The sequence below is a fragment of the Oncorhynchus tshawytscha genome, linkage group LG13, assembly GCF_018296145.1.
Source record: "Oncorhynchus tshawytscha isolate Ot180627B linkage group LG13, Otsh_v2.0, whole genome shotgun sequence".
NCBI classification, from domain to species: domain Eukaryota; kingdom Metazoa; phylum Chordata; class Actinopteri; order Salmoniformes; family Salmonidae; genus Oncorhynchus; species Oncorhynchus tshawytscha.
The window spans coordinates 63,306,359-63,322,710 of record NC_056441.1 but is presented as its reverse complement, the minus strand read 5'-3'; the positions used below and the strand labels follow the sequence as shown (position 1 = coordinate 63,322,710).

The window sequence follows — 16,352 nt, the reverse complement described above, 5'->3', positions numbered from 1 at the left end:
GAGACAAACATCACAAACAACCCCTGCTCTTTTATCTGAATGTGTGAGGCCTACCAGCCTCAGGTTAGAAATGCTGCTGTGTGCATATTATGATATCAGAGAGCATGATGTGGGCAAGATACAACACAGCAGATTCAGCATTTACATAATTAAACAACACACACACCCCGGCAGCAGCAGGGGTGTGTGAGACAGCTAATATGGCTGCTTGAGATTTGTCCAACTACAGGACGTGGCTTTAATTCAGGAATCTTCAGAAGTTATTTGACACAGAGGCAGTGAGAGGGGGTGAGGTGGGGGAGAAAAGGAAAAGAGGAAACAAGTGTCAGTCCACCCATCCATCCATCCTCAGTGAGTGACTAACTTACTAGGCACCAGTTTAAAAAATAAATCTCCAGTAAGGCGGCTGTTTAATCCACATACATCAGGGTTGAATGTGTGCGTGCTAGGCCAGTTCTCACTGAGAGACGAAAGGTATCAGAAAGCACAGAGTAAGCCCTTACTAAGACAGTACTGAGTAAGCTTAGGACAAGCCAGAATACAAGCCAGAGTGGTACATGCAGCTGTTGTACATCATCTCAAATGGCTGCATCACTGTGACTGCCTGGCCTGCAGATTGATTCTGGGTTCTGTGGTTTTGGTTGACTGGTAAAGAGTTTAGATATAAAACCACAAGACAGTTGGTGGGTTATTTAAAATATATTTGATTCTAAGCTTTATGGCAGCAGCATAACATATATTTATACATGTTTCATAGAGTTTTCATTGTATTTTGCTTGAGTCATGGTAGTGGAAACATTACTAAACATGTAGCATGACTGTTAAATGGCAGTGTGTATAAGCCCCAGTCTAGTTGTGCTCAGCTGACAGCTGTGGTGAAACAGATCAACAGGGCAGTGCCCTACGTGAGCCTGTTTTACAGAGTACTTTAAGGATGTTAGTTCAGGATGGTTCTCAGGGGGTTAGTCCCATATGGTGACACCAGCAGGGTGCAACAGGCCTAGGCTGTCTCTGATAGTGCCTCTATGGACATCTCACTGTGAGGAAACCATTGTGTCTATATCTATCACCTGACCCAAGCCCCGGGTAAAGCCCCCAGATTTCATAGATGAGATCTATACATAATATAAGAACGGATGGCGTTAAAAAGGCTGCGTGGGGTTAAATAAACACTAGATCTGTTACTTCCTGTTTACTTTACTTACAACCACAGGCTCTGAAGTGGTAGAGGACAGAGCAAAAGAAGAACAGGAATTAATGTAACACTACTGTTATCAGCCCTTGTTGTAGTTTGTGGGTTTTCTGACATTCTGATTCCGAAATGTGTGAAAACCAGAACTAGGTTCAAATTGTAAGGCAATGTATTTGCTTTCAAATATACATTAGTGTATTGTATCAGCTGCGCTTGATTGAATTTCCATTGATACATTTTTCAACGCAATGTCACAAAAAACATCCATAATGTGACACAGTTATTGTTGTACATTAACCTTACAGCCCAAGACAAGCAGATCAAAATTGATTCATTCCAGAATCCAGACAAAAGCTACAAACACATAAAGCTGCTAGGTATATGAATACAAGGTATCTAATCCAGCTAGTAAGAAAACAACCCCATTTGAATAACATTTAGTGCAGAGCTGGAACATCCAGGCCTTCTGTCACGGGTAACTTGGTGCATGAGGGAAGAATCAGGCGCAGAGAGCATATAGTTCCACAGGAAGACGTGCACTTTTAATATCGCACAGAAAATAATGCCCAACAAAACAGGGCGTGGAAAATGTGGACCAACCCAACACAACAGGGTACCAGATCCAGAGCACGAACACCAAAAAAAACATACACACGTAACATATGAGTAATCCAGCACGAAACAAGGGCGGATAAACGTACTATAAATAAGGAAGCCAATCAAGCACATAAATAGACAGGTGCAACTAATAAGACAAAACAAACAGACAACGAAAAAGGGATCGGTGGCGGCTAGTAGGCCGGGGACGACGACCGCCGAGCACCGCCTGAACAGGCAGGGGAGCCAACTTCGGTTGAAGTCGTGACACCACCAGTATTGTAACTGTAAATGAAGCCACATACACGTATGCTCTTTAATAGAGTTCACTACCACATCATAATGATTTGTGCTAATGGCTGTTAAAAGGCTAGCTGTGATGTCATTGAGCTAGAAAATAACAGCCTAATCAGTTATAAAAACAAATATAACTGGAATAACAGATCTTTAGTAGGTCAAGCAGTTCTCATTTCAGCCTCATGTTAAGTCATGATACACTAAACCAGACATAATTGTCACGGATCCCCCCGGAACTTTCATTACGCACACCTGGCCCCTATTCCCAGTGATTAGTAATTGTATAAGTGTGCCCTTGGTTTACCAGTGTCCTGTCGATTATTGTTACAATGTCCGTTGGTTCGTGTGACTACCTGTGCTGTGTGTTTTGGCTTTCGTGCCATTGTGGATTGCGCAGATGATTACGGGTCTCGTCCGGTGTGTTAATCATTGTGGCTTGTGTTGTTTATTCGAGGTACTCCTCGCTCTTTTGTTTGGGTTTCAACCCAGTGTTTTTTATAGTGTTTGTTTGGTCTTCGTCCCCGTGCCTTTTCACGGCACGCCGTAATTTGGGTAAGAAATAAATAAAATAAATAAAAATAGGCGCACGAAATCGTCTCCCGATCCTTCATACCAACGTGACAATAATAGAGACCACAGGGTACCAAGATCAACGGACCTGACTGTTGTCATCCAAATGAGGAGATACAGGTGAGAGAGGGAAAAGAAAATCTCCCATTTAAGATATATAAGTAGCCCTGTGCCACCACCGCAATGACCAGATGCACTCAGACTATGAGAGAACGCATAGTCCGATGACGAGAAAGCAGCTGTAGTAGCACTGTTCTCTGGGGTAGTCCAAGTGTCCGTCAGGGCCAAAGAGTGTAGGGATGAACTCAGCTTTCTTGACCGCAGATCGGTAGTTCCAAACGCTGCTGGAATTCCACATAGGTTGTGCATGCAGAATAAACTAAATTAGGTTTGCTGCCAAGGCGTGGGAAGCGTCTGTAAAACCCACAAAGCAGGGTTATCTGAACAGTTATCTGGCCAGCCGGCAGGACCTACAGTGCATTCGGAACGTGTTCAGACCCCTTGACTTCGAACACATTCTGTTACGTTACAGCCTTATTCCAAAATTGATTAAATAGCTTTTTTTCACTCATCACTCTTCACACAATATGGACAAAACAAAAACAGGTTTTTAGACATTTTTACATAAGTATTCAGACCCTTTACTCAGTACTTTGTTGAAGCACCTTTGGCAGCGATTACAGCCTCAACTCTTCTTGGGTATGACGCTCCAAGCTGGGCACACCTGTATATGGAGAGATTCTTCCCTGTAAATCCTCTCAAGGTCTGTCAGGTTGGATGCGGAGCATCACTGCACAGCTTTTCTGGTCTCTCCAGAGATGTTCGATCAGTTTTAAGTCCGGGCTCTGGCTGGGCCACAAAGACATTCAGAGACTTGTCTCGAAGCCATGCCTGTGTTGTCTTGGCTGTGTGCTTAGGGTCATTGTCCTGTTGGAAGGTCAACCTTCACATCAGTCTGAGGTTCTGAGCACTCTGGAGCAGGTTTTCATCAAGGATCTCTCTGTACTTTTGCTCCGTTCATCTATCCCTCGATCCCGACTAATCTCCCAGTCCCTGCTGCTGAAAACCACCCCCACAGCATGATGCTGCCACCACCATGCTTCACCAAAGGGAGGGTGCCAGGTTTCTTCCAGACGTGATGCTTGGCATTCAGGCCAAAGAGTTCAATCTTGGTTTCATCAGACCAGATAATCTGGTTTCTCATGATCTGAGAGTCCTTTAGGTGCCTTTTTTGGCAAACTCCAAGTGGGCTGTCATGTGCCTTTTACTGAGGAGTGGCTTTCGTCTGGTCACACTACCATAAAGGCCTGATTGGTGTATTGCTGCAGAGATGGTTGTCCTTCTGGAAGGTTCTCCCATCTCCACAGAGGAACTCTGGCGCTCTGTCAGAGTGACCATTGGGTTCTTGGTCACCTCCCGGCCGAAGGACCTGATTGCTCAGTTTGGCAGGGCGACCAGCTCTAAGAAGAGTCTTGGTGGTTCCAAACTTCTTCCATTTAAGAATGATGAAGGCCACTTTATTTTTGGGGAATTTCAATGCTGCAGAAATGTTTTGGTACCCTTCCCCAAATCTGTGCCTTGACACAATCCTGTCTCGGAGCTGAACCTAGCTATTTGGCCGGCTGTGCAATGGCTAATTCATTCAAAACGTAGACATTGGCTTGCTTGTATAGATCAGGTACTACCTGTTTGCTGAATTGGGTGCAAGAGGGAAGTTCATAATGTATCTTTAACTTTCACAGGTGCTGAAACCCCCTATTCTCAACCACAGAGAATGGGCGCATATACACAGCTATAAACCAAAGACTATAAACATATAAAAATATAAACAGCCTACTAATTGCTATTGTAATTCATTTTCAAGGGTTGCTTGAATGCAGAGAGGAGGCGACGTTGTGGCGGTTCTTTACATTTCCATCTTGCTCCGGTACACTGGGGGTGCTGTTGGTGTAAATGTGTCAAAATATGTGCGGTGTTGGCAGCTGCATAGGCTATTCTCATTGAGCGAGGCAACATAATGTTAAGAATTTTATCCACAGTTCTGTCCATCGCCGTTGTAGTCTACTGGGAAGCCAAAATGTTCCCAAACTGGAGATTTACACGTTGGAGGATAGCTTTGAAATGTGGCAATTAAGATTAGAATTTTGATGATAACAAGCGCATAGGCTTTAATTGTATTAACGGATATGTGTTTTCAACTCAAATTTACTCAAGAAGCATGAGCCTACAAAACAGCGTAGGCATAGCCGATATGTCTAGTCTTTTTATTTTGTAATAAATAGGTCGGAAAAAAATCCACGGCAACGGCCTCCCGGGTGGCACAGTGGTTAAGGGCGCTGTACTGCAGCGCCAGCTGTGCTCTGTCGTAGCCGGCCGCGACTGGGAGGTCCGTGGGGCGACGCACAATTGGCCTAGCCTCGTCCGGGTTAGGGAGGGTTTGGCCGGTAGGGATGTCCTTGTCTCATCGCGCACCAGCGACTCCTGTGGCGGGCCGGGCGCAGTGCGTGCTAACCAAGGTTGCCAGGTGCACGGTGTTTCCTCCGACACATTGCTGGCTTCCGGGTTGGATGCGCGCTGTGTTAAGAAGCAGTACGGCTTGGTTGGGTTGTGTATCGGAGGACGCATGACTTTCAACCTTCGTCTCTCCCGAACCCGTACGGGGAGTTGTAGCGATGAGACAAGATAGTAACTACTAAACAATTGGATACCACGAAATTGGGGAGAAAAAGGGGTAAAATTCACACACACACAAAAAACAAACAAATCCACAGCAACAGTCACAACAATTCAAACAGCAATGTAGGTCGGCTACTAAGTAGACAACACTTAAATTAAATTGCCCTAGTAAGACCATACCAACTGCAACTTATTGAAATTTAGTTTCACATCTAAAATCAAGAGACAGTTTATTACAGTGGTTTCTATTGACTGTAAGAGCACATTTTACTCTGGTGCTTATTGGCAGTGTGTAAAATGCTCTATTTGTAGCTAGCAGTAGGACAGGTTTTTTTCTCACTACATGACCAGAACACCAGGAAACTCCCTAGATATATATACACCAACTAGGGTAGTGGTCAACAACCTTTTCTGAGTCAAGATAATTTTGAGTCAAAATGGAAGCCGAGATCTATTTTAAAAAATAAAACTAAAAAACATTACTTAATGTTGCCTGTGCAACATTAACCAATTAAAAACAGTTTTGTTAGCAGCGAGGTTTGTGCAATAGGCTCAATACATTATCACTACATATTGGCAGGGCAATTTAAGCATAGCCAATGTTAGACCATTTTGAAATTGTAGTTCAAAATGTTATGTATATGATCACACTGGTAATAGATCCTTTGTTGTATTACTTGGCACAGCTGAGTGAGCATAATTATTATTTACATTTTTTTACTGGACTGATGGCCCGCATCTGATGGTCAGTCTGAGGGGAGGGAGCAGCAGTGAGGCTGCCTGTCACCCGACTCACTTTCCCTCCTTTCTCCCTCCCTCCGCTGAGAAAAGGGGACAGTCTTCCAGCTGATGGCGAAACTTAAGTAACACTGCATTATTTCTGCCTCATGCACCAATTCATGTTACTCCTATGACCAGAGAAAGTGAAATATTCCTCTATATTAAAAACAAGCTGCAAATAATAACGCAAGCTTATCGAAACACTTTGCTATACTCATTCATTGCAGCTGCAATGCTGGTTGTAGCGTGAGTGGAAGTAAGGAGAATGTGCATTTTCTGGCTTATAAACAAAGTGTTGACAGTGCTGAATAACAACTTAAACATGAACTTACTCATAAAAACAGCAGATTTGTTGAGTCTCTCTAGTCATGGTTTTCATAGTTTTGGAATTTCACATGGTCAACTTTGCTGTGCGTTCGAGGATCCTGTGCAGACACGGTGATCTGGGCTATCTGATTTGCCAGCGGTAGGCCTATAAGTGCACATGATTTGCTCTTTGGGCTAGCTGGGTAGGGGGATTCTACGTTCAGACACATGAAGCGGTTAAAAATGGGAACACTGCCTCCCAGCGCTAGCGCTGCTGAATCAAATGCATCTACTGACAACAGCGCAAAACAAATAAAATAAATCAATATTTTTTATTTGACCTTTATTTAACCAGGTAAGCTAGTTGAGAACAAGTTCTCATGTAAAACTGCGACCTGGCCAAGATAAAGCAAAGCAGTGTAACACAAACAACAACACAGGGTTACACATGGAATAAACATGTGTACAGTCAATAACACAATAGAAAAAAAAGAAAGTCTATATACAGTGTGTGCAAATGGCGTGAGGAGGTAAGGCAATAAATAGGCCATAGTATCGACGTAATTACAATTTAGTAGATTAACACTGGAGTGATAGATGAGCAGATTATGATGTGCAAGTAGTGATACTGGTGTGCAAAAGAGCAGAAAAGAAAAACAATATGGGGATGAGGTAGGTAGATTGGGTGGGCTATTTACAGATGGACTATGTACAGCTGCAGCTCTGCTCAGATAGCTGATGTTTAAAGTTAGAGAAGGAAATGTAAGTCTCCAGCTTCAGCGATTTTTGCAATTCGTTCCAGTCACTGGCAGCAGAGAACTGGAAGGAAAAGCTAGGATAGGCTTTAATGTTTTGTTTTTGTTTTACAGCAATGTTAGGTGATCGACTAGGAATGGCTTGGCGATCGACCAGTCAATTGCAATCGACCGGTTGGTGATCACCGATCTAGGGAGTTTTTCATTGGATACTGGTTTGATTGAGCCCTGATTGGATGACAGGTTCTGTTTCTGCTCTGTAGAAGGGGGGTAGGATAATAGCTAGGGTCACAAGTCTTTCCTGACCATTTGATCTGACCATGAAAAACTCTGGTCCCTATACAGAAACACAGGAAGTTCTTACTGACATCCCTGCTATCCTCATTGACACTCAAAGTAGGGTTAATATGTTTTTGCTATTTAACTACGCAGGCTCGCCATTTTTGTATAGCTAATTGTAAAGCTTGCGTTCATATGTATGCAGGGTATAAATAAGGCTTACAGGCTGACTACACCGCTTGCGCTGCAAAATAAATGTAGAAATCTATATTATTCAATTATTGCACCCACAATGCTCGCGCACGCCAATTTAGCTAGCTAGCTTGCACTTGCTAGCTAATTTGTCCTATTTAGCTAGCTTGCTGTGCTAACTAATTTGTCCTGGGATATAAACATTGAGTAACTTTACCTGAAATGCACAAGGTCCTCTACTCCACCAATTAATCCACACATTAAACGGTAAACCGAATAATTTCTAATCAATTCTACCATGCCATCTAGAGCACCACACTCCTACATCATTGCTTGTGAAATAAAAAGGTAAATGATGAAAACATTTCTAGCTATCTAGAATTTTGCTAGCTGTCTCTTCAGGCCAGCCTGCCAGTGTCTGCATCCAACTCTTAATAAAGAGGTGGGATTTCATCTGATGTCAGTCTCCTCCTTGCGGAGGAGCCTCTTTTCAGGGTCCGCGCTATCAGGGGTCCTTGTGATGCCTCTACCTCCAATGAAGTTGACATTTTTTAAATGGTTAAGTTAAGGGTTATGGTTACGTAATGGTTATGTTTCTAGTTAGGGTAAGAGTAGGGGTTAGGGTTTAGGGCAGGATTCCAGGTCGCATTGACCCCCCTTTTTAAGGTGGCTTGAAGAAGCTAGACTTTGAGACTACATGTACAGTGCATTTAAGTTATGTACAATGTCAACATTAATCAGTAATGTAATATATATCCAGTGTATGAATATTTCTGAAATGTGGTAGGTCGTAAATTGCCAATATTACCATAGCCTCAATTTCCTAAACATATTCCTCATACAGTATAGGCCATTGATACTAAATTGCATAGGATAGGCCTGACAGACACCATGCATTTAGGCAAGATTTGGCACGGAATTGAGACAGACTGGGTTTTTTAGTGTTGCCTGAGAGGGCGCCTTTGAATAAACACTTTGATATCTTTTATATTTTTTCTGTTTTATTTCTTCACCTACCTTTTTTTCACCTAACACCTTTTTTTGCACTATTGATTAGAGCCTTTAAGTAAGCATTTCACTGTAAGGTCTACTACACCTGTTGTATTTGGCGCACGTGACAAATAAACTTTGATTTGATAATAGATCTGAGTTTAATTCAAATAAAAAATTTCACTCATTATTTAATCTTTGTACTGTATATTGAATTATGGCTAAAATACGTTGATTACTGGAGTTTCTAACCGTGTGCTGTGCTATAGCGTGTAATAAGGGTGGAATATGTGTCAGTTTGCTTTCAGTATGAAGGTCCACTTAGTAGACACTTTATATTTCTTAACCATATTTTCTATATTTCTTATAAGCAAGGGTGAAATTCGTTTGTTCAAGGTGATGGAACTACTGTACATAAAAGTAACTGACATTATAGGGTCATTTCAACTAAGAGTTTATAGCTACTTGTCTGCTACTGTAGGCTTGTAAGGGTAGGCCTAGAAGTGGTGGAATGCTGTGGTGTAACTCCAGCCCAGTTCGACCCGTTTTATAGTGACCGGAAACCTGATGCTGAACATGAACCAGTAGATTATAGCCCTGACATAACCAACTCTACTAACTTCTATTACAGATAGTGAAGCCTTCATTAGAAAGTAGTCGCCTACAGAGGAAAGGGCTGAGAAAAGATGCAAGAGAAGACAGTGAAAAGAGTAAAGACACTTGAGCAGGTTAATAGCAGACTCTTGTATCGCTGTTTATTTTTTTCTCATTTTCTCTTTATTGATCACTGTGACTGTGAATTCCCCGTGACAACACTGAAGAACAGCATCAAAGCCTGGGTTGTACCACCACATCACCCGAGACCCTTCACTCCGCTTGATGTGGGATGCACCTGTCACTTTTCTATCTTACTCTTTCGTTCTCTCGTTTTTCTTCTTTTGGCGATGGAACAAAACAAAAGTGCTGTAAACATGTTTGTCGCTGTGGAGCACCAGAAGCTTCAGGAGCTGTCGGTCTTGGAGGTCTAACAGGACTACTGGTCAAGCTTGAAATGATAGGGCGAATGAGGGATGAGGGGAAAGGAGGAAGAGGAGGATTGAAAGAGGGAGGAGGCTGTGGACGCTCTTACTGCTGGATGCGACGCAGAGACTGGACCTGGAAGGTCTGAGCGTGGGAGCCCCACTCCCTGTAGTGCTTGTACTCTCCGCCATGACGGTCGCACTCCATGATGTACTGGTAGCCACGGTAACCGGGGAACTGGTAGCATACCCAGCTGAAGGGGGAGATGGAGAGGAAGTGAGAAAATACCAGGAAACAAGCCCCAGCCCTTACCCTGTAGAACAGGGATGGGCAACTTGGCGGCCACTTTTGTAGGTCCGCAGATCAAGTTCCACAAAAAAAATAAAAAATACTAAAGGTGCAATTTCAAAATTTGGTTGTTCATAAGCAGTTTTTTGTCTTCTTATGACAGTCACTCAATTAGCCCATGTCAGCAAACATTTTTCAGATTGGTAAGTTAGTCTAGCCAGCTATCTAAACTTGTAGTAATCATCGTTGAATTACCGACCGGTGGCTCCCCATTGATCATTAGATATCATATTAAAACCTGCAAATATTTCTCTCCACCACATGACAACATGAGTAGAGTTGCAGCAAACTTACTTTAAAACATCTTCTCTACGCTTGCCCCCCAGCCACTGTGGCCCCTCATGATGTTCAGAGTCTAGGCCCTTGCAGATCAGAAATAGTTGGCCTCTACAGTACATGTTAATCCTCTGTATAATATCCAGGGACACCATATAATAGCACATTATAATATACCATATAATAGCTCATTTTTCACCATAGTGTCTCTTTAACACATTTGGCAAAGAGAGGTCAGTAAGGTCACAGGACACTCATTTAGATAATTAATCATTTCAGTTCTGAAATAGTCTTTTGCTTAGTTATATTATGATCTATTACAGAACGGATTATCCTCTCACAGTTTCTATAGTTATTACAAAGGATTTGAATTATATAGTTATTACAATGGATTTGAATCTTACTGCACCTTTTTAGCAGTTTGTCCAAGTTTTGTATTTTTCTCCCCAAATTCGATCAGGCTCGGGAGAGGCGAAGGTGGAGTCATGCGTCCTCCAAAACATGTCCCACCTAACCCCGCTCCTGAACACCCGCCCGCTTAACCCGGAAGCCAGCCGCACCAATGTGTTGGAGGAAACACCGTTCAACTGGCGACTGGGGTCAGCCAGCAGGCGGCCACTTTTGTAGGTCCGCAGATCAAGTTCCACTTTTTTTAAAAATAATACGAAAGGTGCACCACAAGAAGATGCTAGAGCATGATGAGCCAAGTAAAGCCCCTCCGGCCAAACCCACCCCTAACCCTGACGTAGCTGGGCCAATTGTGAGCCGTACTATGGGACAGCCCAGGAATGAACCCGGGTCTGTAGTAATGCCTCTAGCACTGTACCACTCGAGAGGTCTGATTCCTCTATTTCTGATTTGTTATGAGCATAGTCTTCTGTAGTGTGAAAAAGGAAGCCAGGATTTCTACTCCTACTACTTACGCTCCACTCTGGACCTGCATGGATCCGATCTCGTTGTTGCCCCAGCCCATGGCCTGCAGGGAGGGGTAGTCATCGTTCATCTCCCACTGCTTGCCAATGAAGTTCTCCCTTTCGAACACCACAATCTTGGACTCCTTATGGTTCTGTGCAGTTCAGAAAGAGGATTAGGCAATGTCAGGTTACATTCAACCTGTTTCACTCCAAACTATTTCCGAAAGATATACTGGGTAGAATTATGAATGAAAGTATGAAATCTTTATATTACTGTGTTTTATTCACTTTGTCATTTAGTACTTTCAATAATGCTGGTAGAGGCTATCAAGACAGCTACTTGTATCTGTTAAATGTAATAATGTCAGTGTCAGTAATACTGAGTAGAGCTAGACTCTGTCTGTGTCAGTCACAAGAGCCAGAGACATAGACTGAGGCCAGAACCCAGGCTTCTGTTCCAATATCGGTACTAACATACAATGTGAATGTATTGGGCATTCTAAGTGGAATTCTACAATGGATATTGGAACATAGTCCACAGAGGAGAGTGTCTGTCTGGCCTGGTCTGGCAGGAACAGGAAGTAGGCTTGGATAGTACACTCACAGCAGAGCAGACTGGGCGGAAGGACATCAACCTTTCGATGTGGTAGGCGTTGCTGCCACTCCAGGACTCCCAGCGAGGGTACTCTCCACGCTCCAACACAAACTGCTGCCCGGAGAAGCTGGAGTGCTCGTACCCTACCCAGCTACACATACACAGAGAGAGAGAGAGCGAGGGAAACATGGAAAGTCGGACAGAGACAAAGTGATAGAGAGACATAGAGATGAATAGCGAGACATGGAGAGACAGAGGGATAGAGATATACAGTACATGTAGATAGTTGCTAAGGTGGGGCAAAGACTTTGTCATGTGTCCATGATACAGTATGTGTCTATCAGTATCCCTTAGAAATGGTTGCCTGTGCAATGGTCCCCTGGCTTGAAGGATAATGTGTAACCTGTCGGGGAGATAAATATCCTACAGTATGTACATGTGTTTTGGGGGGCTGGCTGACTTACGCTCCACACTCGACCTTCAGGGAGCGGATGTTGTCCACACCACACTCCATGATGTTCTGGCAGGAAGCAGTGAACTCCATACGCTTTCCCTGGAAGTTCTCCTGGTCATAGACAGTGATCTAGGACAGAGGATATGGTGCATATTTGTAATCTGCCCGACCCGCTATTGCTGTTTTAAATGTTTTTTTTAATTTGTATTTTTTACTGTTTTTAACACAACCAGTATGTATTTCTGCTAGAGAATGCACTTCTGTGTGCAAAGCTTTCCTTTCTCCTCTTGCGTCTGTTTTCAGGAAAAATGGAAAAGTGTTGTGGAAACGTGGTGTACCTAACACTGACTCACCTTCCATGGTCCCACTGGGTTAGGAGTAGTCAGCGCCATGTTTGATATCTCAGTAATAATTTACCTGCAGTGCAGAAAGCACACAGTCACAGACAGTCACGCAGTCACATTTCTGTTTGGCCTTACAGGAAGACCAGGGTAGACCTGACTAAACCCCAATGGACCTCATCTCCACTCAGCTCTTGCGTCAGTCTGTGCCCAGCAGCTAATGCCCAAATATATTAATATTATGGTTATGCTAATGTGGCTGGAACTAGAGAAGCTATGCAAGAGACTCATGACAAGCCCAAACAAAGCACTGCCCTGTGCTGTTGCTGATGATAATACAATGCACATAGGGCTGAGGGAGGAGATGCACGCCACAAAAACATCTAGCTAAAGAGAGGCACGCCACAAAAACATCTAGCTAAAGAGAGGCACGCCACAAAAACATCTAGCTAAAGAGTGGCTCGCCACAAAAACATCTAGCTAAAGAGAGGCACGCCACAAAAACAGCTAGCTAAAGAGAGGCACGCCACAAAAAACATCTAGCTAAAGAGAGGCACGCCACAAAAATATCTAGCTAAAGAGAGGCACGCCACAAAAACATCTAGCTAAAGCCAGAGCAACGATACAAAGCAGAAAACAGATACCAACAGAGAAGTGCAAATACTATAGTATAATACTGAAAAAAAATCCTCTCTAATACATAGGTCTGGTATCTAACGTTGGTATGTAATACCACAAATAAAATAGTACAATGCAAAGCATCCATCCACATTTCTGAATAATATGTGATAATTATGTTTTTCTTTATTAGTTGTTATAAATTCTACATTGTGAACCATTGTGTCACGTGCCTGTAAGTCATGCCATTGTCACACCCTGAGTGTGTAAAGTAAACTGTGCTGTTGATGGCGTCATGTATGATGTTGACTATGATGACGATTGGCGTGTCCATTTAGAGAATGTGTGTGTGCATATGACCCTTTCTATACATTCCCAAGGCTCAGCAGAAAACAACAAAGGAAAAAAACAGGACAATGGACAATGTAAATGGACAACAATGCTGGCAAAAGGCTATAGGCTGAACAGTCTAAAGATGGAGGGCTTACCTGACCTACCCCAAAAAATTGCTGTGTAGCGCTCACGGGGGGCTCCACAAAACGATGTCCTGACCCCTGAGTAAACGGGCCTATTTATACACAGTGGTGGTAAATGGAGCCCAGGGCTGTGGGACGGGGTAGGAGTCAGCACATTGCTGTGGCCTCCATTGTTCCATACTGAGCCACAGGGCTTTAGGCTCTCCCCCGCCTGCCATGGTGTGCTGGTGTACTGGTCTGGATGCAGGGCACCGTGCCCAGTGCCGATTAACACAAGCGTCCGGACAAGCGTCCGGACTCCGTGATTAAACAGACATAGACTACACCCAGTCCTGGTCATAGCCCTACCCCTAACCCATGACACGATTGCAGTAGTTAATGTATATGCCTTTGCCATTCCTTTGCTGTTGAGGAAAAAGATAGAGACACACGTCAGAAAGAGGATGTACCAAAATTCAAACCATTTAAAAATGTGTTTCTTAGATGACAATTGAGGAGATCAATGAGCCAATTAGAAGCTGAGGATGATTAGGTGGCCATGATGGTCAGATTGGGAATTTAGCCAGGACACCAGGGTTAACACCCCTACTCATACAATAAGTGCCATGGGATCTTTAGTGACCACAGAGAGCCAGGACACCCATTTCACGTTGCATCTGAAAGACCGCACCCTACACAGAGCAATGTCCCCAATAACTGCCTTGGGGAAATTATTTATTTTTAGACCAGAAGAAAGTGTCTCCTACTGGCCCTACAAACACCACTTCCAGCAGCATCTGGTCTCCCATCCAGAACCAACCCTGAGATTTGAGATTTAAGTCAGAAGTGGGATGCAGGGTGTTATGCTGCTGGCTCCATTCACTGTAGTTTTTCTGTGGACAAAACAGTACAGTGAATAGTGTAGTATAGTGAATTTTTTTTTTTTAAGTAACCTTTTAACCAGGCAAGTATTTTACAGTTAACTATAGTATAAATACTGTAGCAAAAACACTGTAGTATATACTACTTAATGTAGTGTTTTTACAGATTGTAGTATACCATAATATGTACCGTAGTGCTTTTGCTGACTGTAGTGTTCTTGCAGACACTACTGTAGTATTTTTGTTTTATTATCTTTGACATAGAAGTGCAGACTTTCTCCTTGAGGAAACCTACTGGAGAAATACTAAACAAGAACATTTTCCTGAAAGGGTAACTCTCAACCCAAATTTCATCCTTTGCCCAACCCCTTCAAATGTAAAACAAAATACATTCAGGTGAGACATTGTGGCTGGGGGAATTTTTCATAAATATTAATTTGGGGGGTGTAGTTGTACCTAATCCCAACACTTTCTCACTAAAGCATACTTACCAGAAGTCCATTGGCACGCTCTGATAATAAGATTATGCATCTAGAGCAAACACTCCTCCCGACAGTTAGCTCACTGTGGTAAGGTGCAGAGTTCCTGACATCTATTGCAACTTGCGGTGTAATTTTGAATTCCCGAAGGAAATGTAACTTACTGCCTTTTGAATTTTGTTTAATGTCAGTGGTCTAGTCAAGGAAGCATCATGCACATATTGACACACTCCACTTAACACAGCCTGGTCTCATAGACTAGATGTAACATTAGTATGATATGGTACGTTTTGTATGGTTACATAAGACCAATGGTTACTTAAGGTCAAATGGAAGTAGGGTGGTTTGTCAGGGGGCAATTTTATCTAGTTAGCAACTTTTCAGCTGCTTGCTACTTTGCAACTGCTTAGATGGTTAGCTAACCCTTCCCCTAACCTTAACCCTTCTCCTAACCCTAACCCTTTAACCTAACTCCTAAACTTAACCCTAACTTTAACCCTAACCCCTAGCCTAGCTAATGTTAGCAGCCAGCCAATGTCAGCCACCTAGCTACCTAGCTAGAATTTGTAACATATCATACGTTTTGCAAATTTGTAACATATTCGTAAAATATAATATGAATTGCAATTCGTAACATATCAGGACTCTCCATAGGGTGGTGCAGTCTGCACAACGCATCACCAGGGGCAAACTACCTTCCCTCCAGGACACCTACAGCACCTGATGTCACAGGAAGGCCAAAAAGATCATCAAGGACAACAATCACCCGCGCCACTGCCTGTTCACCCCACTACTATCCAGAAGGCGAGGTCAGTACAGGTGCATTAAAGCTGGGACCGAGAGACTGAAAAACAGCTTCTATCTCAAGGCCATCAGACTGTTAAACAGCCATCACTAGCACAGAGAGGCTGCTGCCTACATACAGACTTGAAATCATTGGCCACTTTAGTAAATGAAACACTAGTCACTTTAATAATGTATATATACTGTATTCTATACTATCTACTGCATCTTAGCCTATGCCGCTCTGACATCCATATATCTATTCTTATTCCATAAATTACTTAGATTTGTGTGTATTAGGTATTTGTTGTGGAATTGTTAGATATTGTTGCACTGTTGGAACTAGAAGCACAAGCATTTTGCTACTCTTGCAATAACATCTGCTAACCATGTGTACTGTATGTGACCAATAACATTTGATTTTTGATTTGAAATGGGTAATGGACATCCACAAATGAATAGATACCATACGAAACATTAACATATCATACTAAATGGAGTGTCTCGGATTTACGCACAAAATCATACGAAATGCTTTGAGACCAGGTTGCATA

The 16,352-nt window shown here is 42.9% G+C and overlaps 1 protein-coding gene across 2 annotated transcripts; it reads right to left on the bottom strand.

Annotated features, from left to right (window-relative positions):
* Positions 1–9,363: 9,363 nt before the first annotated feature.
* On the bottom strand, positions 9,364–13,789 carry LOC112239983 (beta-crystallin A1-2). Of its 2 annotated transcripts, none has more exons than XM_024408365.2 (6): positions 13,689–13,789; positions 12,595–12,658; positions 12,252–12,370; positions 11,797–11,938; positions 11,202–11,344; positions 9,364–9,907 (listed from the first exon to the last, which is right to left on the bottom strand). In XM_024408365.2, the coding sequence occupies exons 2-6, from the start codon at positions 12,631–12,633 to the stop codon at positions 9,760–9,762; spliced, it is 591 nt and encodes a 196-aa protein (XP_024264133.1). In that variant the 5' UTR covers positions 12,634–12,658; positions 13,689–13,789; the 3' UTR covers positions 9,364–9,759. The 2 variants fall into 2 exon arrangements, with proteins under 2 accessions (XP_024264133.1, XP_024264134.1); XM_024408366.2 differs by having other exon boundaries at positions 13,698–13,775.
* Between the last annotated feature and the right edge of the window lie 2,563 nt (positions 13,790–16,352).